General features: G+C 38.0%; 3 protein-coding genes and 1 long non-coding RNA gene across 4 annotated transcripts in view; all 4 read right to left on the bottom strand.

Annotated features, from left to right (window-relative positions):
• Positions 1-12459, bottom strand: part of zgc:154058 (Transmembrane protein 150A-like) — a 28552-nt gene extending 16093 nt beyond the window's left edge. Inside the window, exons 1-4 of the mRNA XM_043255214.1 lie at positions 12275-12459; positions 7372-7419; positions 5968-6054; positions 2187-2254 (exon numbers count right to left, since the gene is read on the bottom strand). Of these exons, the coding sequence (XP_043111149.1) occupies positions 2187-2254; positions 5968-6054; positions 7372-7419; positions 12275-12339 (268 nt within the window). The 5' untranslated portion in view covers positions 12340-12459. The remainder of the gene's footprint in view (positions 1-2186; positions 2255-5967; positions 6055-7371; positions 7420-12274) is intronic.
• A 1-nt stretch (position 12460) lies between these two features.
• Positions 12461-13108, bottom strand: LOC122356494. The gene is made up of 3 exons (XR_006252339.1): positions 12904-13108; positions 12574-12670; positions 12461-12474 (listed from the first exon to the last, which is right to left on the bottom strand). It is a non-coding gene; the product is annotated as an uncharacterized LOC122356494 (long non-coding RNA).
• Positions 13109-14759: 1651 nt separating this feature from the next.
• On the bottom strand, positions 14760-19648 carry LOC122356485 (tripartite motif-containing protein 16-like). Its single transcript, XM_043255227.1, is given in 7 exon segments — positions 14760-15523; positions 15605-15622; positions 15625-15658; positions 15895-16056; positions 16145-16378; positions 18983-19078; positions 19225-19648. Coding segments are annotated over 7 exon segments (1464 nt in total). The 5' UTR covers positions 19624-19648; the 3' UTR covers positions 14760-15002.
• A 1030-nt stretch (positions 19649-20678) lies between these two features.
• LOC122356446 (toll-like receptor 4) lies at positions 20679-23266 on the bottom strand. Its single transcript, XM_043255168.1, is given in 3 exon segments — positions 20679-22943; positions 23019-23118; positions 23121-23266. Coding segments are annotated over 3 exon segments (2349 nt in total). The 5' UTR covers positions 23173-23266; the 3' UTR covers positions 20679-20746.
• Positions 23267-26324: the final 3058 nt, after the last annotated feature.

The following is a 26324-nucleotide window of genomic DNA, read 5'->3' as shown; positions in this document are numbered from 1 at the left end:
TTGCCTAATTTTTAAAGTTTGTATTAGCTTTAATTACAATTTAATTCCCCATGGTAAAAAAAAAAAAAAAAAAAATCATACAAAAATCAATGAGATATTCTATGGTTAATATAAACGAAAGACCCTTTAATGGGCAATGAGATGTGAAAATTGTAGCTTCTGAGGAATATTGTATGAGAATGACACAAGGAGTCTAAATGGCCGCTTTCGTTTCACTCAGTAAGGGGTGAAATGTGGCGGAAATACCATAGCCCAAACACATTAGCGAGACGACACCTGTGTATTTATGGATCACGGGTTTTCACCTTGGTGCAGCATTCCCTCAAGAGAACAAAAACAAGAGATAAAAGTAAACAACAGCCCTCTCACAAGGTCTACGGAGCCTAAACTAGCTTCAGTTAGTTCCTCTCTCACCCTGTTTCCCCTCTGTTAGAGCGCTACAGTGCTGAGAGATGTTTCCTCTAGTGCCGTGCTGACATCAAAAAAGCTCTTGAAAGCTCAGATTTGGGAACACTGAGTATTATATAAGCCACAAGAAAACAATGTAGCCCTGGGGAACCGCTGGTCACCCTTGATCAAAAGGTCGGCATGTGTTTTAATCAGGCCGTGCACTGCATTTTATAAACTTTTTTTGTGTAAACAACTGTATTACGGTCCTATTGTCCTGGAACGATGATGCAATAAATCACGTAGCATTCAAGGAGGTTTTGTTTGATGGGCGCGTTATACAAAACACTCATTGAAAACCCAACTTTCTTGTATTGTTGGATAACAACGGTAATTTCCGTGTGCAAACAGGCAGAGCCCAAATCTCCCAGCAGGAGGACACTCTCACTTATCGTTACACAGGGTGCAGGATTGAACACAACAATACAGCCCTTCAGCTCTCAGCATGAACACTGCCACCAGGCCCAGACACTCAGGTCAGAGGTCACACTGAACCAATCACTCTTTATGAGTCTCTCCTCTCACAGATCTGCTGTATGGTTTGCACTCGGCTGTAACCGCCAGTATCTTTGTGAAGCTGAGCTCTGCTCACACAGGATACAGCTGAATTTATGTTCAGGGAGCCCCATGAGCTAAGTTTTATGGCTATGACTCAAAATATGTTTTTTTTTTAAATTCGATTTAGTTTAAGCATCTAAAGGTTAGCTATTAACATTTGTATTCTAAGGGGATTTCTGTTCTTGTTTTTCTGTTTGGCCTCTGGTCCTTGTTTTTGCTGTGATGTGATTCAAATTCAATTCAGATAATTTCTGAAGATGATTCATCCTTCCTGAACAGCAACTCACTTGGCGTCTGATGACAATGTTTGGTAATGTGCAGTGACTGCATCGACCGCTCAGTTTTATAAATGCTTGAATGCACATATCCACTCAGCTTTTTTGAGTTGTGAAATACCAAAGTGACATGCAAAAAATTGCTTTTCCGGGCAAGTTTAGAGAATGAGTACTGTGTCAGCTTTTAGATGATAATGTATTCTTCTAAAAATGTGACAAGACTGAACATAAATACATCCATAAATTTGAAGACAGTTGGCCTTGTATAGCTCATCAACCAGTGGCGGTGATATTGCACAAATGCAAACACACTAAGCCTGTGGTTTCCTGAGCTGATTGCTGCCCAGACACTGAATCATTGTGCTACAGATGGGAATCATTTACTGGGGAGTGAACTACAGATTGATCTGAAATTCCAAAATCCAAATAAAGTTCAGGAATGCTATAAATGAGGGGAAAACGGAAGTGTTCACGCTTCAAGTTCAAAACACTTTTCTTATTCCAGGGTAACATGCAATAAATATCTAAGAAAGCTATTTGAAGGTCGATTTGAACTGAAAGAGTGTAAACACTGAGCCCTATGTTTGAGAATCACAATTAGGCTTTTCCATAGCCACTATCTGTAATTAAATGCAAATAAAATCTTAAAAGAATAGAGTGCACACTGCTGTTTGAAGGTTTTTGGCCAATGCATGTTTTATTTTCTTTAGAAAATTTAGAATTTTAAAATATAATAATAATAATAATAATAATAATAATAATAATAATAATAAATGCAATAGAAAATGGCTCATTTAAATTGCAACCATATTTCACAATATTAATTTTTAAATATATATATAAAAAAACATTTTACTGACTTCTAAAATGTAATTTAAGTGGGTAAGTGTAGGTAACTAAACTCACCCATAAAGGATCCAGTGCTGCAGATGAGACTGAAGAAGCAGCTCTCTGGAGGAAGTGTGCCACATTTACTGCAGATCAGAAGATCAGAACAGAGGTTAGATGCCCAGGCTTCTCATTACATGGATAGACAAACATACATAGATGCACATTCCAAAGCAAAGGGTCCTGAGGGGATGGACTTCCATTGGCAGATGACTAAAATAGGCCTGTTTGGCTCTTGAGAGCACGCTGGCGGCATTGGGTTATTGGGAAAAGGAAGGAGAGAGCTAGAAGAGGGCTTGAGGACCCTTAGCTTTTCTCACACAGCTGTTGCTCCGTATGGGAACAAGACAAAAGATAAGCAAAGATAGGGCCTTAACGCATGAAAGACCAGGCTAGCACCTCACCATGAAAGGAAATTGTCCTAATAAACACACAGGTAATCATTACCAAGGCCATTTCAGTTTTATTTAACATGTCACTGCAGTATGAAGGCTTTAAAAGGAGACGAAGCTGCAAATAAATGGAGTAAACAAACTTACAGGCCATCAGCCGGAAAGTCTTGAGAATAACAGGCAACCTACTTCAGATCTCGCTGGATCTCAACCAAAGATGTATATTCTGTCATCATTAATCACGCTCATGTCTTCCTAAAACTTTTTTCTTCTGTAGTTAGATTGAAGAACCTTCATGCCTTTTCCAAACAAACAGTTTATGGTGACAAGTGTTGTTAAGACTTAAAACAGTGACCAAAAAGCTGATCAAATCTAATCATTATTAATTCAAAATTACATTCAACTTATCATTTTATGGAAAAAACATCTAGATGAACCGTCTAAACATTAAGAAATGATTTTGTTAAACAGAAGAAAGTAAGTCCTTTGGGATAACATGAGAGTTAATGAATTATGACAAAATGACTATAAATCAACACTAAGGGCAACGTTCTCCTAATAGGAATTCTCTGAACCAAACTCAGCTTTTCTAAACCATGTAATAAGTTCCAGCCAAATGAGCCTCTGCTGAATTACATATAGCTATGCTTTCTATAAATAAATCACTGAGGTGTTAAGCTCTATAATGATAAGCTGAAAATGTGTATGCTGTTCCAAGTGAGAGTTTGAGTGTGTGTAGATCTGACCTTTCACCCACTTCAGAGCACCTTTAGAGAAAAATAGAGGTATTGTTTCTTTACCTAAAGGTGCATTTGCTACAAAAGTAACCTGTAAGGTACAGAATGTGGTCCTTAAGGTGCTAACTGGGGAACTTTATTTTAATTTAAAAGGTACAAAATTACAAAATTTTAACCTTTTAGCTGAGGTCAGCATAAAATCCTAAACAGTTGAACATTCGAGTTGTCTTAAACTGATAGTAATTCATGAAAATTTAAATATGATGTCCACTTGGTGTAAATATGATGATATTTGATAACATAAATTTAAAAAAGTTTTTTTACTGCTTATAGAAAAGCGAGCCTGATCAGGTGCTGAAGGTGGCCGTCACCATCTTTGCTGTTAAGGAGAAATGGGAACATTGTCTTTAAACCCATTGGATATTTTGATTGCATCTGAAGATTAAGTCTTGGATCAGTTTACAGATTCTGTTTTTGTTTAGTTTGTATAGAATGTGCTGTTAATTGTGAGGAAATCATTTTTTTTAATCAATATTTAACATTTTAAACTTTTCTTTGTGCTTTCTTTACTTGTTTGGTGAAAAGTTTGATAAAATAAGAAATGTTACATTTTTGACTAAACAGTCCATTGATTTTGTTTTATGCTTAAACATTCATGTTGTGCTCAAATACTCAAAATTCAGTCATCATTTCTTTGTACCAGTGTTTTTGCTTAGTCATATGTAACTTTATTGCTTGGCGTTTGATGAACTTCAACCACTGAAAGGAAAACGGGTTGTTTTTTTTCAGTCAGTTCAGCAGAACATTAGTGAAATGCTATGGGAAAATATCAGAATGTAATTTTAAACCATATTAGGACACAAAGGTACATTTCTGTCACTAGGGTTTCGGTTCAGGGTACAGCTGGAGCAACAAAGCATTTTAACGTTTTAGGTTACATTACTGTATCCTGATTTTTCTGTGTGTATAGTGGGTAGCAGTCAAAATAAACCCTCGCACAAACACACACAAACACACACACACACACACACACACACACACACACACACACACACACACACACACACACACACACACACACACACACACACACACACACACACACACACACACACACACACACACACACACACACACACACACACGCTAGTAGTAGAAATGCAGATTATGGACACACCCAAAGGCACACATAAAAAACACTTAACATATAACTCAAGTTCATACTCAATAAACCACACAGCTCTGAAAAAGGAGACAGATGGTCTATTGAACAGCTCGGGTCAAAGATCCCACAAGTTATTCCAGAATCCACAATATATGCATTGTCAGATTTCCCTTTTAAGATAGATTGTCTAAAAGAGTCACATAAATGAACAACATGCTTTGACTAAAACGATCTTTGTGTGCTTCCATTTTTGTCAGTTTGGTTTCAGTTTTTCCTCAGCAAGTCGGGAAATTCCTTTGTTTGGTGGACAAGTCGAAGCTCCTCTAAGTGTTTTTCTCTCAGCAGGAAAACGATCTTGTAAAGATGAAATATCTTGTTTTGTAAGGCTGCCATGTAGATCACATGCTTTTAGATTCCCGTTTCTCCCCCTGACCCTATCTTGGTCTGAGGAAAATAAAAAAAGAGGAGGAAGGGAAGGGGTCGAGGCAGAAGAATGTGCTGACACAGACCACTGCCTCAGGTACAGAGGCCGGCTGAGAACGGCACTTTCCAGGAATAAGGTGCACTTTGGTGTTCAAGTACTTTTTTGAACACATTAGAAGCACAAATTCCATATTTTTTGTTGGATAGTTTAGCAAAACTATTATCCAGGATTATTATAATAATATGTACCTAAAACTAAAAAAAAAAACACTATAATGATAAAACCATTATTATAACTTTACATAAACGTTGTAAAATTGTGAACTAGAATAATATATTTTATTTAATACATTTTCAAAAATTAAAATGGGTGCACAAAAATGACTCAAATAAAACCTAAGAATAAAATAACAGACTGAATCTTATTTTAGGCTCTCTTAACTAGTTGCTTATAAGCATGCATATTACTACAATATTAGCAGTTTATTAGCACTAACTAATCATCCCTACATCCCTAATCCTACAATACTTGAACTTAACCACTACCTTGCCAGCATTACCAAGCTTTTAAGAGCCAGGATAAGTTTTTAAAAAAACTGTGTTTGTCTGAAAAAAAGAGTCATATACGCCTAGGGTGGCTTCGGGGTGAGTAAAATATGCCGTAATGTTAATTTATGGGTGAGCTATTCCTTTAATAAACAGCAAATTATGAATTTACTGAGGGAAAATACATCGTTAATAGCGCACATGTGATTTTTTTTTAAAACAAAAATGACAAAAATGCTGCTTAAAATATACTAATGATTGAAGTTAAAATGAAAACAGAAATTATACAAATAAAAAAATGCTAATTATAAATTATATAAGTATAATAGCATCAAATTGTAGTGTGTCAGCATATGTAAAGTTCAAGCATTCAACACAGTCACTGCATGAAAAAAAACTCATATTTTTTCCTCAAATTAATGTCCAGCATACATTTATCACTACCTATTAACCTTCAGTCCCAAGCTAGCTAGGCCTTATTGCTTTGCTAGCCTGTTATCCATTGGCATAGTTATTTTTCTTGCTGTTTTACGGACCTTATAAGAGGAACATTGTCCAGAGTACAGCACATGGTCGGTCCCCTCTGCAATGGCAGATCCACCTCACATGACTGGTTATACATCCTGCAAGTAAATAAACACACAGACAACCATATGGAGTTAAAACAGCCTAAATAAGTCCATCAGGTCCACTTTGAGATACTTTCTGAGATTTGCTCACTGGGCTAAAAATAATTATCAATCAAGTCAAATTATCAATACATGAAGTGTATTCAGTAGGACAGCCGCATCTGTCTGTAAATTTGCACAAGTTACACGCCACTGCGTTCCTACAGTACTCTGAACGATACAAGCAGAGTTACAACTCACTTCCAGTATAAACGTGTTTTGGCAGTCTCCACAACTTCAATTCATACTACGCCATGCAGAACTCAAGGCAAACATAATGTGGCTACACTTCATTACTAAAGCAAACACATCCTGCGCTACAGGACTAATGCTCCTCCCTCCGAGCGAAAAAAAAGTAAATGAAAGACCACTGTTGTTTCCAGAGCGCAAAAAATTACCCAGGAATGCAAAGGACTTTAAAAAGGTAAAGGCAGCCTGTGGGCCAGGTATCATTAAACAGACCAAATCTGATCGTGTTTGCTCAGCCTGAGCTCTACATATGACACCTAGTCAGAAAGTAAACAACTTTCACGATATTCTGGTTTTTATTCATCGCGCATATTAATGATGAGTAATCGTTTTGCGACCGCCTCTGCTGACGGACCCACACACAAACCTCATAACTGCTTTAAATAATTAAAGCACAATATGCCACCTCCCAAAGCCTGAGAGCAGCGCTAACACTGAAATGATCTAGTCGTTGCTATGCTCCATACGCTAATGTTTGACTAAAGCTCTCGGGGAACGAAGCACAAGTCGACCTGCGATTAACTAAGAAAATAAACAGGGTACAATTTCTCACTGGCCGACACGTCCTTGAGCCAAATAAAGTTAATGAGAAAGGATTCAGACCCTCATTCAACATCTCATATCAAATACATTACTCATTAGAGCAGAAGAAGTGTAGGAGACACAAAGCCAGGAGGTCCCTTTCTGATGTGTGCATTAAAAGTTTTTATCAGTGCATGATTAATAGCCTCAAAAGCACATGTGCCAAAATGAGCTCTTTTCTTTTAGAAGATGAAAACATGCACGTCAGTTAGCAACGTAATAAACGTGTAAAAATAATTTCTTCATTGTATTACTTCAAATTTCGTGTGATCGAATTGAACATTATTTTACATTTTAAAATAAGTAATATATCGAAGCATTGCATTAAAATATATAGTAATAATAATATATAAACTATATAATAAATAATAGAATAGTCCATATTATAATGCAATATATCAATTAATAAAAAGAACGCAATAACAAAAACACAGTTCTTACCAGTTGTCCACAGGACAGACATGCTGGTTGTACAAGGCCATGGCATACCTGGAAAATTTAAAACTATACATTAGCCACACAATATAAACAATAGAAAATCCTTAAAAGGAGGATTCATTCATTGCATTTCATTTTTATTCACAAGGATAATTTTGTCTCATAAATAGAATTGTGTGAATGGACATTCTTAACAAAAAAGTTCAATGGTTAACATTAGCTAACATTAACTAAGAATGAACAATACTTCTACAGAAATTATTAATATTAGTTACTGTTAATTTCAGAATTTGCTAATACGTTATTAAAATCACAAGTTGTGTTTCTTAACATTAATTAATGCAGTGTGAGCTAACATGAACAAACAACGAACAACTGTATTTTCATTCACACGAATAAATACTGTATAAAAATAGTCTTCATTGTTTCAATACATTAATGTTAGCAAATGAAACCTTATAGTAAAGTGGAATTTGTTAACATTAGTTCTAAAGTTATTCTTTAACGTGAACTTACAAGAAACAATACATTTCAACAGCATTTACTGTATTTAATAAATACATTTATGTTTATGTCAGTTCACAGTGCATTATCTGATGTTAACTTTTCACCTTACAAAAGTATTAGTACATTTTAAGACTAAATAATAGCTTTAGAAGTATTTATAAATGTTAGTTTATGTCAGCTAATGCAGTTGACCTTCTAATGGCAAAGTGTCACCATTTCATGTGTACATAATAATCATGTAAACAGAATGGATGTAAACAAATCATAATTAAAACTCCATGTCCTAAAACACTCTGTCTTTGCGCAACCGCAATTCTCAAATTTGAAATGGTTTAAAAATCAATGTTTCAAGTCAAGCTGACCACAAAACCAATTTAAACCACCGATGTCTGAGATTACACAAAGAGACACAGTACAGGCCTTGGAGAGGTATGAAGCATATTAAATCCAGCAAGTCATTTAATTATTAAACATGGACAGACAGAAGAATTAACATAAATATGCTTTGGTGCCACTGCGAGAGCCCGAGTATTCATTGATGAGTTTTATATCCACCAAAAACGGAAAGCTCTGGAAATATAGTCAATACGACCTGTACACCTTCAGCTTTAACATCGGCGTTATGTGTCATTCTTTACTCACGCTGATGCAGCAAGGTCAACACCCTCCTGATCCAGTCACCTCGACCCGCAAAAGATGTCAACGAACACAAGACCATCAGATAACGGTCAAAGCAAACGTTTGCCTACAGATTTTAACAGAAGCTGATGAAACAGCGTTTCCAAGCAAAGCAAAAAAGTTGCTCGCAAAAAATGAACAATCAGACGTGAAAAGCTTGAAGAGAAGTGCTCTGTGGAAAAAAGTAAACGCGCTGCGCACCTGCTGCTGGACACCGTCTCTGCCCGTCCCTCTCCCATGAGGATCTCGCTGTTGACATACACACACACAAACGCATTTGCATTTGTCCAGCGTAACTGCATCCGACAGCAAGCTGGGTCAGGAGTGGGCTAAGCAGCAATTAGGCTTGTTTTTATCTCAAGAAAATGTGCGCGTGTCCACGAGAGACAGATCACCTGAGCCTCGCACTTACGCTTAGCACAACGCTGAGAGAAATTACATTTGGTAAACAAACATTCTGCCATCTGCCCTGGCTTGTGTTGTGAATAATCACGCAGGCTGTTGCCAGGTCACTCTCAACATCACAGAGAGTCACACAGGCCTTCCTCAGAAAACACAGTAACCCTGCTCCGGCCCATCTCCTCACCATAAGATTTGGACTCGCTCTCTGAAACAACTCGCGACAGGAGTCGATAGTGACTTTTTCGGCTAAACGACAGTTTTCATTTTTGATCTTTCGAAGGTATAGTACACACAGAAATCGCATTTCCGTCATCCTCTGTACGGAACATACAATTTTAAAAAATGTTGGTAACTAAACATATTTGGTGACCATTGACTTTATAGACTAAAAACCCTTTGACAGTCCTCAAAACGCCTTCTTTTCTTTTACATTCTGCATTCTTGGCGAGTAAGCGATAGAATCTCTCTCTTTTTTAAGCCCTGTCGAAGATTTGTAGTACTTGCTCATTTCCAAGTCAAAACTAGAATGGAAATACTAAAGCTCGGAAAAGGAATGTACAAAAAAATTATTTAAAATTTTAATAGCAAAGGAGTTGCATTTTTCAACATCAAACTGATTTGTTTAAAGAAATCTGTTTTATTATTTGCATTCTGTTGAATCAAATGGATCACAACTGGCAGATTTGAGAGCTAAACTAAAAATGTGAAAACGGCAGCAAACATATGCAACCACATGCAAAAAAATGAATGAATACTTAATTTATTACATTCTATATATTCTCAGTGTTTTTAAATTATATATTGTGTGCTTTAAAATTATTATATTGTGCAAAAATTTAACAGTTTGCGCAAAAAATTTAAGCAGCAAATCGTTTAAGATTGACAAGAAGAAATGTTTCTTGAGCAGCATATTAGACTGCTTTATACTAAGACAGTACTCGATTTGAGAAAGAGGCTAGGTTGAATGCTTCCTAATGTTAGAAACATGCCTTAATTAATGAACCCTCTTTTAATTACTCATGTCTTTTTAGGAATCTCCTTCTAAACAGATGGCAGGCTCCACCCGTGTCCATACCCCTCCATGCAACATCACATACTCCAGTCATTCACAAAGACCATTTGTGCTGCACATTCACAGCAGGTACATGCAAAAAATTAATCAGCAAGAGCAATCAAACCAAACCTGATCGGATTGGGAAAAAAAAAAAAAAAAAAAAAAAAAGCTGCATCCCCAACCAGAGAGCGCACAATGCAAATATTTCCAAATTTTGAACACAAAACACAGAAAACACAGATGTAGCACTGGCAGTTTCAGCTGTTATCGTGCACAAGTTTAAAATATAAAGCCTTTGTTATGAATAAATATTCTCAGTGTTGTTTGCATAAACAATGTGTTCAACGTTGCAGGAAACAGCACATATTTGTGGGACTTTTTAAGCCTGTGCGTCGTTACCATAAACAACAGTCTCAACGTATAGTAATAACGTCCAAGTGGAAACACTGACTCGGATACTAAACCTCGCATCAATGGAAACTTTCTTTTTTTTTTGTACCTAAATAATTTAATTTAAACAACCCTTCCACTGGGGTGTAACTTGGAGCTACGCGCTACTCAAAAACTGCCTATAACTGAGTTTTTAGCTAACAACATTTCACATTTTGAGACAATTCATTGCGACTATTCAGCAAAAGGATCCAGTTGTAGTTTGAACTCTTGTTGTTATTTTTGGAAACCGTAACTCATTTCTTTTATAGGTCATAATTAGAGGTTTGGTTTTCGGCTATAAAAACATGCCCTTTCTTGCACAGGTAACGGAAGAAAAAGTCTCTAGAACGGGACACTTTTAGGCCATGTTGCATCGGGAACCGTCACCACACGGACAGAGTAAAGCAAACACTCTCTCTCTCTGGCACAGCAAACGAGAAGCCGCCGATGCTGCTCTAAGTTGCCCTCCTCCGTTTTACTCACGCAGGCTTTATGTAACCACCTCAGTGACTTCAAACTCAAGACTCTACAGGAGAGGAAGGGGATCTTGAACTCTCTTTAGAAACAGGGCGCCTGCAAGCATTCCACAGGAAGGAAGCAGGAACAAGCAATGAGACGCCAGCACAGCTCCGCACCTTCATGCAAATAAAAGCGCATAAAAGGTATTCCACGTCCACTTGATCAAAGACTTCCAACAACTGTGATCACAAACGAAGTCGAACACGGATTTAAAAGGGCACTTCAGTCAATCGCATGCCGGTTCACGCACAGCTCTCTTCCTGAACATCATGGGTATTCTCTACATTTCTGCACCATAATGGCTTTACTAAAAATTATGTCTTCAACATTTTTTAGGCAAGTTCAGGCGAGTCAGTCATGGGCAACTTTGCAGATTTATGTACTGCCCGCTCCTTACAGAGTAGGTTCAGGAATTTGACTATAAATTCTACTGAAAGTGGCTGCATTTTGACGGTGGCACAGTTCAGAAGCAACATCGTTTTGTGAGAGGTAGAAGGCAATCTCTTTATGCTATAAAAAAACTATTCAGTTTCATAAAACTGTGATGCATTTGCATAAAACAAACTCGCTTCAACATATTCTACATCTACCAGGAAACTCTTGCTCTGACAACGTTCTTCCAGTAGAAGTAGTTTTTCTTTTTTTGTTTCTTTTAACAAACTGGCAACATTAATAGCCTGTAAATTTTATACTGCGGTTGTAAATGTAGAAAACAAGGTTTACACAGCCATTGTTTGAAAATGCTGTATATAAAGCAATCGGCTAACTATTTAACTGACTACATATGACATGTAGATGTATGTATATACCCATACCCACATTCATATAACATACAAATACTTCTAGTTCGTGGAATGTTTTCTCCTGAAATCATTTTTTTTAAATGCTAGTACTTCAATTTGTTCGCAGAACATTTAAAAGTAGCTTTTCCATAATATTTACCAAATTATGAAATTAAATGTTACCATAATCTGTACAGAAAACACATCTTGAATGTTCGGGGGACATTCAGAAATTAAATTTTATTAACTTAATAGGAATGGTTTGGTTAGCTGGGCATTGCTTACGTCGCCCTATTAAAACAATCTGTAACCTATAAAAGCTACATAATTTATTCTTCCAGACCATAAAAGTTGCAAACTGACCAACACTGTAAAATAAACACTGCTGAACTGCTGTGCATCCAGTAAAAAAAAATCTAGTTTGGAAGTTATATAACCTATCAAAGCATGCACAACACCTGCACATGTTATCCATAATAATCGATATCCAAAGCATGATCGTCTCATAAAATGTGACACAAAATGCACTTACACGACCCATATTCCAGTGATGGTGAGAGCTGGGAGGCTGACGGGTAATATCATCCACAGAGACATCTCCTGCACACAGTCCTCTCCTGCTCCCCTCAAAACATCCACTTCTTTCGCCTTCGCCAGCCTGTCTCCCTCTGCTCATCAATGTGCATTTATACTTGTTGCATGACCCCAAACCGGCTCTTTTAAAGATCATATCTGCAGAAATCAAAACAGATCATCTTTACAATGACAAAAACACTCCTAAACCGTTACCTGCCGTTTTGCATATAAGATACTGCGATTCACAATGCATACCTGTTGGCCAAGCTGTGAATTTTGCATTACCCTACAAACATTTTAACACTTTTGTAAAGATTCTCATCTCTTATTCTGTCTACGCTCTTCTCTGGACCTGCAGAAACAACAGAAGATGCCGTTGCCTGGAATTAGTGCTGCAGGCATAGCTAGTATGCATCTGAGAGAATAAACTTGACTACAGCTGAAACCCGAGTCGCTTGTAAACGTAGAAACGCGTCGCGTGCACGAATGCATCCTTTCGGTAACAAAGCAAAATGGCTGTTTGAAGTTGAGGTTTAAACTAACTGTAAGAGCCGTGTGCGTAATGCAGTGCGGACACTACCTCACCTTCCCCCCGGTGATAGGGGACAGCAGACGCGTCTCCCACCTTTGTTAAACCCTCAGACAGAGCGCAGACTGTTCAGAAACGGACCGCATCGACCGCCAGTGACCGCCGCGGGTTTATCGTTATTCCTCGCGCGTCCGAATGACAGCGGCTCTGTAAAGTTCCTCGCGCTCGGTGTTTTTCGGCAGATTCGTGGCGCCTCGCTCCTCTGTCTCGTGTCCCGCCGTGTGGACTGAAGGAGCACTTAAAACAGTCCAGCTGTTTTTCACAGCTCCGCCTCCCGACACGACGCAACACACACACACACACACACACACACACACACACACTGCAACATCCTGACACACTGCACAAAACGTCTGTCATTTTGAAGTGTAACAATGTACAAACACCGCCAAAAACAACGTTACAGTAAACATATTGCATTCAAAGTGCTTTGGTAGTGAAGTTTAGTTATATGTAGGCCTTTAATCAGTGTTGGGAAGTAACTAGCTACATCTGAATATTTTCAGGAAAACAACTGATGACTTCCTGTGACCGCTATAAAATATTAAATAATGTTTCAGGAGTTTGGTACACTGAACAGGACAGCTGCTTATTCAATAACGGTCTTATTTTTTTGTTTATGTACATGCTTTATTTTTCAATACGAATTGTTAGATGCCAGTGTCTCCCGCCATAACTATGCAAAGATTTAAGTTTCATAGCTATCATATTATACATATTATATTATATATAGGCTAACGTTCTAATTTCTAATTTTAGTCATGATTAAAAAGTGCCATAGTCTTTGGAAAAGCCATTGTGCATTATGTTAGAAGTAATAATCTGAGAATTATCTGAGAATAATTACTTGCTGAGAATGATCTGATTAAAAGGTCACTCCACCCCAAAATATTTTTTTTTGTCATTAATCGCTTACATGAATCTAATAGGCCTAATATTAAATAAAATGTTTAAAAAAAGAATAGGAAAAAAAAGAAATGTTTCACTAGTGGTCACAGACTTTGACCAGTGTCTTTAATAATGATCATTTGCTTGTCATCTTGTTCTTTTCAACTAGAATCTCTGCTTATCTTCTTTTCAAACTTATTTAACGCCTGCAAAGCTTCTGTCTAGATGAACTATGTTAACCTGATGCCTTTTAGGCCTTTTTGAGCCACCTCTGTAGTAAACCGTTGAGTTAGCTTAACAGTCTTGTTGAATGAACATAATATTATTATCACTATAATACACATGTTCTTGTCTATGAAAAGCAGCTACTTGTGTTTAATAATGTGGTTGTGCATCCTGCTTTGCTCTGCTAGACAAGGTATGCTAAGCATGATCTAAACACTTACTTTAGAGCTATTACATTCTGATAGGAGGTCCCCTCTGATTAAATGTGCTACTGGTGTTGTAACGTTCAACGCTTTACTCATCTTGTCTAAAAAGCACTTTTTATCAGACAAGCATCAGAACTGACGCTATTATCCCGCTGCAGGGTTGGTCAGATTTTTAGAATAGCTGTTACCAAACGTATTCTGTCCACAGAGTAACCTACTATGAAAACAAACATCAGAAATATATACGGTCCGCAGTTTATCTTTCTATAAGTTGCCGTACCAATCTGAAGAAAACACGATTGAACAGCAAGCCTCATCAGTGTTTACATTGCTGCGTGTTCCTTCAGCATCTTTTCTTTGTTCTTTTGACGTAACCGGCTGACGCTATGTGCAAAATGGTTAAAATAGTATTCACGGTCAGAAGAATGAGTGGTGTATGACTTGTGAATTTAGATATTGATTGTGAAAAGTCTGTCTCATTTGACATGTTTCTCAGTATTACATATTTCTCAAGTCAGACAATGGAGACTGAGTCATATCAATTACTTTAATACATTTTAAATGCGTTAATGTGTCAAATAAAACACAATACATAATACTAAACAGAACAGAAAAAAAGTCTGATAAGTCTCACTTAAAGTTTGGAATGTCTCCATCTGGTGGATGTGTTTTGAATTAGAGCAGAAGGCCATTACAAAGAATCATGCATTTTTTAAATTGATTAGAATCCTTTCAGATATGTAATGGAATACATTATTTTCATTGTGCATTATGCATTACAGCCGCACTGTACTCCCGTATCCCCAGACTCCGAGACCAGCGTAGAGAGGCTCAGTGAACTTAGTCTGAACCTTGTGCAAGAGCTTCATGGTGTCAGACACACTGTAAAATGCCACTGTTCCTGCCTCGTAGTCTACATACACCCCTATCCTGGTGGATTTGGGGACAGGTATAGTTGTGCTCTTGCTGTTATGTACAAAAGAGTACTTGGATTCAGAGCAGTACAAACTCCAAGACTTGTCATTCCCCCCAAAGCTGCCGGCTTTGTCGTTTCTCTTCCTCTGAATCCCCCTGTAAGTCACAGCGATGTCTATTTCTGTGCCGCTCCAGTCCACTTCCCAGTAGTAGCGACCGCCAGCTAGACCCTCCTTACACAGAACCTGCTGCCAGTATTCAAAGCGATCGGGATGCTCTGGGTACGGCCTCGGCTCGTTGCTCATCCGCACAACTGTGTTTCTGTCTGACAGGTGCAGGTTCGGATGGGCTGTTAAAGCATCCATCGAGAGCTGGCAGGAATCTAGTTAGAGAAGGGGTGTTGTTAAATTAATCAGCATAAACAAATGTGTTTTATCATGTATTATATTGATTATAAACTTACATTCTAAAAACTCCTCCTTTTTGCAGGGTCCAGAGTCTGGAGAATTTTAACCTCCTCACTGCAGATAAAAGCATTTATATGTGAATATATTATTTCATATAGACACTACCGTTCGATAGTTCGGGGTCAGTAAGATTGATCAAAAAGACGGTAAATTAAAATAAACTTTAAAAAAAAAAAAATCCAGTCCTCGTAAACTTCTTATTGTTCAAATAATTCTAAAAAGCATTGAAGTATCATGTAATACTGAAAATAGTTCAGTTAAAAATTTGTAATAGAGGGTTTTAAGCACCTGCTGATGAGATTTTGTTCAGTTCTTCTTTGCTTATGTCTTCTAATTGCACTTTCAGTTCAAAGACGGCTTTCTTTGCATTGTCAAAAGTGTGATGTGGGGCTAATGTCACCTTGGACAAGTCTTCATATCCAGAAGGGGCAGAAAGAGACTGCCAGCTCTAGGAGAAAACAAGCAGGTATGATATTTAATGAACTGTTCAGTGAAAATGCATATGGCTTGTGGGCTGCAGTGCTTTTCGACAATACCTGTAAGAAATGAATATGGTCATCAGATTGGGACAGCTGCTCCAGATCATTATGTTTCTTTCTCAGTAATGTAATCTCCTCCTCCAGCCGGGCCAGGTGTCCCTCTGCACGGTTCACCAGAAGTGTTTCCTGGGCTCGGATAATCTCCTTCACTTCTCCATGCCTCCTTTCTAGTGCCCTCAGAAGTTCCGCAAAAATACGCTCATTTTCATCTAGTACACTCTGAGATGAATGCTAGAATGAGAAAAATTGCATGGATGAGACAGGGAGTTATTTACATTTTTCTTTAAGTTATTTAAGACATGAAACAGTTGAGACAAACCGTTTGGGGTTCACTAAAGAAACTTTTAGTGAACGGTTCTTAAAAGAGCCATAGGCCACATCCTGTATTTGGGATTGAAAACCGTATTTTCTACAGGTGTGAGTCTCGAAATGTCTTGTTCACACAGCAGTTTGCTCTTGTGTTTAGAAGGCTGTCTGTATGAATGTGCAACAGGAGTCAAGCTCAGATTCCTTACCAGCAACCATAGCAACAGAGACCAAAAGTCTGAACAAGAGTCCTGGACCTGACTGGATCTAAAAAACTGGAACCAATTCCAATAAAGATCCTTTATTTTAAAAGGGTTGGTTCACCCAAACATGAAAATTAGCCCATGTTTTAATCATCCTCAAACCATCCTGTAGGTGTTTAATACTGGTGTTTATGACTTCTTTTTACTTCTTTAAGATTAATCCAATTCACCAAACAGCCTACTTCCATTCTAAATTTACATGTTGTGAACTGACCATTTAAGGACAATTCACAATAAGGTTCAACTAACATTAGACATTGCATTAAGTCCCGAACTAACCATTTACAGTATCTAACAATCATTCATGTTTAATTCATGTTTAATTCATGTTTATTCATAATACTTTAATTAATGGTAAAATACATTTGGATAAGCGCAGGGATTCCCAAAGGTTGTTTTCAGCAGAACTCATTTGACCAAAATGTTTCACTTGAAGAATCAGCTGAGATTATAAAGCATTTCAATAAATGAGCACATTTGCATCAGCATATTTGTTCAGAGTTCACGTAACTATTTGTTCATGTTTAATGGTCAAATGACATCCAAACAAATACAGGTGCATCTCAATAATGTTGTGGGAAAGTTCATATATTTCAGTAAATAAACTCAAATTGTAAAACCTGTGTTTTAAATAAATTCAGTTCACACAGACTCCAGTAGTTTAAGTGATTGGTCCTTTTAATTGTGATGATTTTGCCTCAAAGTTAGCAAAAACCCACCAAATCTCAACAAATCATGGTGACATGCCAACTTTCAACATCAACTCAAAACACAAAGGTTTCCTGAGCATTCAGAATGGTCTCTCAGTTTGGTTCAATATGCTGCACAATCATGGGGAAGACTGCTGATCTGATAGTTGTCAAGAAGACAATCATTGACACCCTTCACAAGGAGGGTAAGCCACAAACATTCATTGCCAAAGGAGGTGGCTGTTCACAGAGTACTGTATCCAAACATGTTAATTAGTAAGTTGAGTGAAAGGAAAAAGTGTGGAAGAAAAAGAAGCACAACCAAACGAGAGAACCACAGCCTTCTGAGGAGTGTCAAACAAAATCGATGCACGACTTTGAGTGAACCAGTGGTTCAAAGTCCTCTTTTCAGATGAGAGCAAGTTTTGTATTTCATTTGGAAACCAAGGTCCTAGAGTTTGGAGGAAGGGGGAGAAGCTCATAGCCCAAATTGCTTGAAGTCCAGTGTTAAGTTTGCACAGTCTGTAATGATTTGGGGTGCAGTGTCATCTGCTGGTGTTGGCCCTTTGTGTTTTTTGAAAACCAACTTCACTGCACTTCACTGAAATGTTCCCAGGTCCAAAACTAAGGGACCAACGAACCAGGCTTTTACTGTTTACAATGTATGATGGGTAAATATATTAGTTCCCTTAAAAAGAATTAGCTTTGTTGTTTTGCTAATACCTCAAAATGAACCAGTGAATGTCTGGGAGAGTACGTCTTCGCCATTAAAAATCAAAGCGCACTTTTTCACTCCATAATGACGTCTTATTGCTCTTTTTTTACAATAGGTGCGTTTTAAAAATGTTTTGACCATTAATCCTGGACTCCTGCCCAAATTGTAACCTAATATAATGACAGCTGCAAAAAAAGGATGTTGTTCCATTCTGTTGAGTGACAGCTAAGTGGAAACCTGAAAATAAACCGTAGTCAAGAACAGACTGTAAACTGACTAACTAGCACATTTTTAAGCAAAGCGATTTGCAAAGATTCATAAAATCCCTTATATTCACTTCTTCTGTAGATAAAGTTGCATCACGAATGATTCACGGGCATGTAGACGTATTTAAGTAGATCAGTGATTTTATGCATTCCCTTCAAAATTAAAGTAATATTAATACTCTGCATCTTCAGTGTCTCAGATTTTGGAAGTAAATGATGACTGCTATATTCATTATTATGTACAACAACACCTCAGTCACTAAATCAAATCTCCCCCTGCACCGGAGTCGACTCAATGTCAGACAGATGATAGTTCACTCAGGGCGGGTCTAAGGAAAGACGGTCTTGTCAATCAACTATTGTAGGAGGTGCAATTCCTCTTTATATTGGATTCTTGGCTGTTTATTGAATAATACGCCACCTGGTGAATTTTTATCATTATAGAATGGATGTGTGTACGCACTACCAACACACAGTTATGTTCAAGCAACTTGTAAAGGGAATTTTACATTCAATGACCTCTTTGAAGTAAGCAATTCACTAACATAATTGATATAAACAGAAATTTCTTTCCAATGATTTTCGAAATTCCTCACTTTTAGGGATGCCACTGCTTGCCTGAGGTCTTGCCATTTCTTTATCCTTTCTTCAATTTTCTGCTGTGAAGTCATCAGTGTAGCCCCAAGCTGTTTCTGTTAGAAACATATATATATATATATATATATATATGCACATTCTCTCGAAACATTGTGAGAAAACACTGAATATATTAATAATCAGTGCTGCATAGCATAGCCACTATACGCTTCTTCATGGCTGTCAATGTTGAAAAACGCACCTGCTTTTCTGTCCTTTCAGCAGCGGCTGAAACAATATCATGTTTTTTGTGTTCCTCCATGATACACAAAACACATACACATGCTTGGTCAGAACGGCAGAAAACCTCTAAAAGTTTATCATGTTCTGCACAGATCTTCTCACGCAGTTGCCCAGTTGCCGCCACCAGTTTGTGCTTCATGAGAGCTGGATACTCATAATGAGCCTGGAGATGCGTCTCACAAAATGAGGTTAAGCACGTCAGACATGACTTCACTGCTTTGTTCTTCTTAACCAGGCAAAAATCACACAGTACTTCTCTAAGGCTGTTCCGGCCGCTGGAGCTGCTGTATCTTCCAGACCGCCTGGGTTTTTCCAGAGTGCTGTAACGACTTTGGTTTGCTGTACTGCTCCGAGACATGTTTAAACTCTCTTGTGCATCATCCAAAAACAAGTGGTGAAACGTAGTTTCAATGAAACTGTACAAATACATTCATTATATAGGGGAATGTGAAACATGTGTTAAACCAGTTTACCAGGTTAGGGTGACACCTCCTGAATAGGTGTGACAACTGATGTCAGAACAAAGAGAAAAGCAAACATGTGAATTTTGTAACACAAACATTGTAAACATCTTTTACACACATAAGGCCATTGTGTTGGTTAGCCATAATGAGGAGTAAAAGGCTGTGGTTTCAGCTGTAAATATTTGATGTCAGGCTCAAAAAAGTTGTGTATGTTTCCTCTAGTGAAAACGTGATGAACAATGAAAACTTGAATTCTAAACATAAACTGCTGACTGTTGCAACACTGAAAACAATACAGTTCAATTCATTTCCACATGTAACAGCTAAAAAATATTTAGTTATATAAAATATATATTTAATATATATTATATATTTTATATATCATTGTTATATAAATATTATACTTAACAAGCATGAAGATATGAATAAAATGTATATAAAATATATAGGAGCCCAAAAATATCATTTTAAACAATTGTTTCCTTTACATTTATATATAAACTATCATAAAAGTTCAGAGGGAGCTGTGAAAATCCTGATGCGTAATCAAGTGAAAAAGAGCAAACTATAGTCAGTAGGTTGGAAATTCAGCTACAGAGTGATCATGCACTAAATGAGGAACTTTACTGATACTATTTATAGAATACTACCTAATAAATCCACACATCAATGTTTCCAGTAACACTTTTATGAGAACCGAGGCTGGAATTTATTTGACTGCAAAAACAACAACAGAGTATTATATAGTTCTGTTTACACTGTATTTTTACTTATTAATGTGTGCAGGAAAGTTTCACTTCTTACCTTTGTTTCAAAAGAGACGTGCATGACAAAAGGAGCCGAAAAATCTCTGTGTCCAGTATCCACAACAAATGGTGGATTACAGACAGTTTGCCTTGCCAGAAAAGACTGACTATGAAATAAAATCGAATGAGTCCACTTTAGATTATTTGTTTAAACTGAAGCATTGGTTTATTTGATTTTTAAATTACGCACATTCACAAACACATGCCTAGATTAATGATCTAAAATAGCTTTCCTGAGGCGTATCCAGAACCTCATGTTTCTCAAAGGGTCTCTGCTCCACTTTAGGTACGTGTTCTTTTTCAGATGCTTATGAAGTCCAAACACTTTCTTAGTCCTCCTCTCTTCCACATCTTCCAGAATGATGATGATGATGTTGGCACTGCGTTCCATCATAAAGCGAGACTGAGCTAGTTCAAACTCAAAGCGACACCAGGCACTATCAATGAAGTGTTGAGACACCACCACAATAATTTTACGACTGCCCATTATTCCTTCATCGATAATGTTGGAGGCGATGGACTTCCCTGCTTGAAAGTCCCGCATATGAAGGCAAAGCTGAATAGGTGGTATACCGTTCTCCAGATTCTCCATCAGTTCATTCATGACCCAGACTTCATCATAGCTGGAGAAAATCACAAATGCGTCATAGGAACATTCTTGTTGACCAGGTGATCTGTAGCCTCTCAGTAGAATACAGCAATACTGAAGATAAAACTGGAACCTATAAACCAAGAATGATAAAAGAACTACTACTGTAATAAAACATACTGATAAAACAATTGTGGATCTTTTCTTGTGCACACAAATGTCAATGTCAAAGTCTGTTGCTCTAAAATCTGAGGTTTTACAAAAAATATTTTCTGGTTGCTTCAAAATGTTCTGGTTTTGGATAATCCAGGAAATAAAATCTGTCTGGGAGCAAGAGCAATCGATGGGGTTTGAGGATAAATCAAAATCTGAAAGATTTGTAGGCAACTTGTGGAGAACATGAAGTGGGATGCTAGTAATACTGTTTTTATCGACATAAAGTGATGTTAATTGTTTCAGGTTTGGGAGGGGCAAAAAATCTAAAATCATCAACTTGTTTTGAGTTAAATATAAATGGCGTATTTTCTGGGTGCCAATAAATGATCTCCTGGAGATTTCTTCAATGCCACAGTGTGAGATGTCAAGAAACTCCAAACTTGTTAGATTTTGCAAGAGGTAATTTAATGCATCACCATGAAAATAGTTCCCCGCCATTTTAAGCACAATCAGATTGTTCAGGTCTTGAAAAACCACTTGTCTTGTGAAAGTAATGCTTGTGTAAGATATATCCAAATACTTTAAATTTTTCAGACCATGTAAAAATCCAAAGTAAAAAACCACGACTAGTTTTGTACGGTGGAGGTCCAACACTTCAATTAAGTCTAATCCAGAAAATGGCTTACCCACCATCCCTATCTCTGAGTTTCGACTGAAATTTATGTGATGAATATTTGGTGTCCTTTGAAAATATTGGCAACAGCAGTCCTTTAAAATTAAAAAGTTTCCACTCAAATCTACAAATTGAAGAAGAGGCAAATCACTAATACCATTAAAGGTCATGGGAATATTGTTCCTCACCACTAGTTTTTCCAAGCTAGGTATATGTGAAATAAAGGGTACAGCAGATAATGAAGTGGGGCCTAAATACAGTTCTACAAGACGATGAAATGGAATATATTCCATCCTTTTAATATATGTTCTTTTCATTGTGATTTTTGTTGCGTTGATCATACAACGGAACAAGTGCATTTCAGAATCCGAAAATTCTTTCTGAACAAAATATATTTCATTGAAATTAATTGAGCAAAGACCATCAAGATAACTTCCATCTGACACCTTAATTTTCCATTGCATTCTGTAACTTCCTATGAACAGCTTATCCACACTGAGACCAGAAAGAGCTGCTAGACACTCCTTTTGTGCATTTAATGAAACAAAGGCAGATTGTATGTGAAACTCTCTGAGATAAATGTCTTTGAAAGCTCCTGGTTCAATGAGTAATAATTGATTCCTAGAGAGATTCAAAGTCACATTTCTGCCGATCTCTCGCAACACAACTGTGTCGTCGGTTTTGATGATGGATATATTATTGGCATGTAGATCAAGTAAACTGAAGTCTTTGAAGGTGCTCATGAATAAAGGGAGAGACATGGACTGGATGTTATTTGTCCCGACTTTAAGCTCCTGCAGTTTGGTTAGGTTATTTATCTGAAGCTGTAATGAAGAGAGACCAACATCCACAAGAACTAGTCTTTGTAGATTATGTAAACAATTCAAGCATCCAGGTCCATAATTTGTAATGGGGTTTCCAGTGAGAATCAGAGTTATCAAATTCTTCACATTGTAGAAAGTATCATTTTCAATGTGCTTGATGTGGCATCTGAAATGAAAAAAGATTAAAAATTACTACAATTAAACAACAACTGTTTCAACTGTAACATGATTGTTAATTTACCTTGTGAGATCCAAGACTTGCAAATTCACCCATACAGGAAATGCACACTTATGTAGAGAGCTCAAGAAATTGAAACTGAAATCCAGAGACATCACAGTGACGGAAGACTGCTGGGAATATAAGTCAAATTTCTTCCAGAACATGTGTACTCCATATTCTTGATTATCTAGAAATGAAAGAATGACACAGGAAAGGCTCATTTTTAGTTTACAAACTTCTATATTCTGAACTTAAATTAAGTATTTTTGTGTTTTGTATTTTTAATAACCTTCATGTTCTCTCTGAGAGACAAGAAGAGATTTCTATTAGATAGTTAGAATATAAAAAATCTCAGCAGAACATCAGTCAAATGAATAAAGTCTTTGTTTAAGTCTAATGTTTAAAATACTTTAGCCTTACATAAAAAAAAAAATAATAATAATAATAATAATAACACTGATACAAAGTGTTACTATACTAATCATTAGGCATGCATAAACAAACAGCATTCTTTGAGAACACAGCTTTAAACCATATAAACCATATATATGAGCAATATTAACTATATAATGTGTTGTTCTTACCGTGGTACATTCCTGTACTTCTCAGGACTCACCAAAAATAAGACTGAGCCTAGGAAAATCACCCGTTCCCCATATGCCATGATAATTGTTAGAAATTGTCTTGCATGAGATCAATGAAAAAGTTGATGTGATAAAGAAAAAAACTGTTATACAGAAGATTATAGATACTACAGTAAACCAGGACCTTTTTCTCAATAGCTCATGAGCATTACTTAAATTCACACATCAGTGAGTGTGAAGCTATAATCTGTTTCAATTTAAATTGCATTTGACACAAATCTGTTGTCTTAATATTGAATGTGCAAACATTGGTCACTTCTCCTTTTTGTTTTAAAAGGGAAGTTATGTATTTCCAACGTGCATTCCCTTGATGCATAGAAAGACATTCGTTTGCAGTTTTCAAAATGAGCTTTGCTTTGGGAAAATGGTTTAACAACATAAAATGCTACAAATGTATCTAATATTACTGATTTGAGGCAACAACAGCTTTACACATATAACACATATCCAGAATGTCATGTTACTCAAAGGGTCTCTGCTTCACATCTAATCTCAAGGGAATCAAGTCAAGATCCTATAGAAAGGCTGATTTGTGAATTTAGGCTCAAATGTAAATATCTCAAATGAGGGTGCCAGAAAAAATTAGCAGCTTGATGTTAATGTAATTTGGTATGAACTCAGTTCCACATACTGAAGGCATGGATTTTGGGTTGTAATGTTGTCTGTAAATCCATTCATCCATTTTCTGTCGCTTATCTGGTGCTGGGTCACAGAGACAGCAGTCTAAGTAGGGACACCCAGACTTCCCTCTCCCCAGACACTTCCTCCAGCTCTTCCGGGAGAACACTGATGCGCTCCCAGGCCAGCTGAGAGACATAGTCCCTCCAGCATGTCCTAGGTCTTCCCCGGGGCCTCCTCCCGGTGGGACATGCCCAGAATATCTTCAATGGGAGGCATCTGGGAGGCTTTCAGAACAGATGCCCGAACCACCTCAGCTGGCCTCTCGTTGTGTAGGAGCAACAGGTCTACTCCGAGCTCCTCCTGAGTAACCGAGCTCTTTACCCTATCTCTAAGAAAGCGCCCAGCCACTCTATGGAGGAAACTCATTTCAGCCACTTGTATCTGGGATCTCATCCTTTCGGTCATGACCCAGAGATTGACCGGTAAATTAAGAGCTTCACCTTGCAGCTCAGCTCCTTCTTCACCATGACAGCCTGGTACATCAACCGCATTACTGCAGCAGCTGCACCGATCCGTCTGTTGATCTCTCGTTCCATCCTTCTCCAAATCTTGAACAAACCCAAAGATACTGAAACTCCTCCAGTTGAGGCAGGAACTCCTCACCAACCTGAAGGGCAAGCCACCCTTGTCTGACTGAGAACCATGGCCTTAGACTTAGAGGTGCTGATTCTCATCACAGCCGCTTCACACTCGGCTGCAAACCGCCCTGGTGCATGCCATATGTCCTGGCCAGATGCAGCCAAAGGACAACATCATCCGCAAAAAGCAGAGAAGATATCCCGTGGTCACCAATCCACCCCTCCACCCCTGGCTGCGCCTAGATATCCTGTCCATAAAAATAATGAACAGGACAAAGGTGACAAAAGGGCAGCCCTGCCAGAGTCCAATATGCACTGGGAACAAGTCTGACTCACTACCGGCAATGCAAACCAAGTTCCTGCTCCGATCATTCAGTGACCACACAGCCCTTAGCAAAGGGCCTCTTACCCTGTACTCTACAACATAGCTCCTAGGGTCATTCAGGCATTCAAACCCTCCCACCACGTTAAGGTGGCGATCCCAAGAGGGGAACTCCAGTAAATACTAGTTTTCTAAAGTATGGAAATGCGCAAGCATAACATACAGTTACCGAAATGTGACAGAGAGAATCGTCACTACCTGTGTCATTGAACTTGCACGAGACACAGACTCACTAGATTTAATTCAGCCCAACCAGTAAAGGAACGAACGCTTTTGAACTGTTTTGAACAAACTAAAAAAATCTTCTTTTAGCAACCCAAAAATTTTTTGTGGTCTGTGGACATTCTTTTAGGACTGGCTAATCCTAGAGCAGTCAGATGTGGTGGCAGCTCAGCATCGAGATGTTGTGCTTGCTCACATGAGAGAGCTAGGGTTACGACTGAATGCCAAGAAAAGTCTGCTTTCTCCAGCACAGAGAATCACTTATCTTGGAGTGGTATGGAATTTGACCAAAATGCATGCGACATGACCTCTGCATGGATCGTGTTGATCCTCACTGCAGTTGCAAAAGTGAGAGAAGGCCAGTCACTCACTGTCAAGCAGTTTCAGAGACTGCTGGGTCTAATGGCAGCTGCATCCAATGTCATACTCTTGGCCTGCTGTACAAGAGATCCCTACAGTGGTGGCTCAGGACCAAGGACCAACCCCCATCCCATGATCAAAGTGTCCCTCACTGGTAAGAGACTGGTCATGAGTACCCCTTGGCCCCTTTGTCTGTGGAGTAGTCACTATCTCACATGGCACATCAATTGTCTGGAGATGCTATCCATGTTTTGAGCACTAAAACACTTCCTCCCAGACCCAGATCACCATGTGCTGCTGCGCACTGACAACACATCTTTGATTTTTTTACATCAACCACCAAGGAGGTCTGCGTTCATGTCCCTTTTACAAGCTAGCACACCAGATCCTTGTGTGGTCCTCCTCTCGCTGAGAGCCATCTATATTCCCTGGCATCTCAGTGTGGAAGCAGACATCCGTC

This window comes from Puntigrus tetrazona, chromosome 13 (genome assembly GCF_018831695.1).
Source record: "Puntigrus tetrazona isolate hp1 chromosome 13, ASM1883169v1, whole genome shotgun sequence".
Classification (NCBI taxonomy): Eukaryota; Metazoa; Chordata; class Actinopteri; order Cypriniformes; family Cyprinidae; genus Puntigrus; species Puntigrus tetrazona.
The sequence above is the reverse complement of the archived record's forward strand: the minus strand, read 5'-3'. Positions and strand labels throughout refer to the sequence as shown.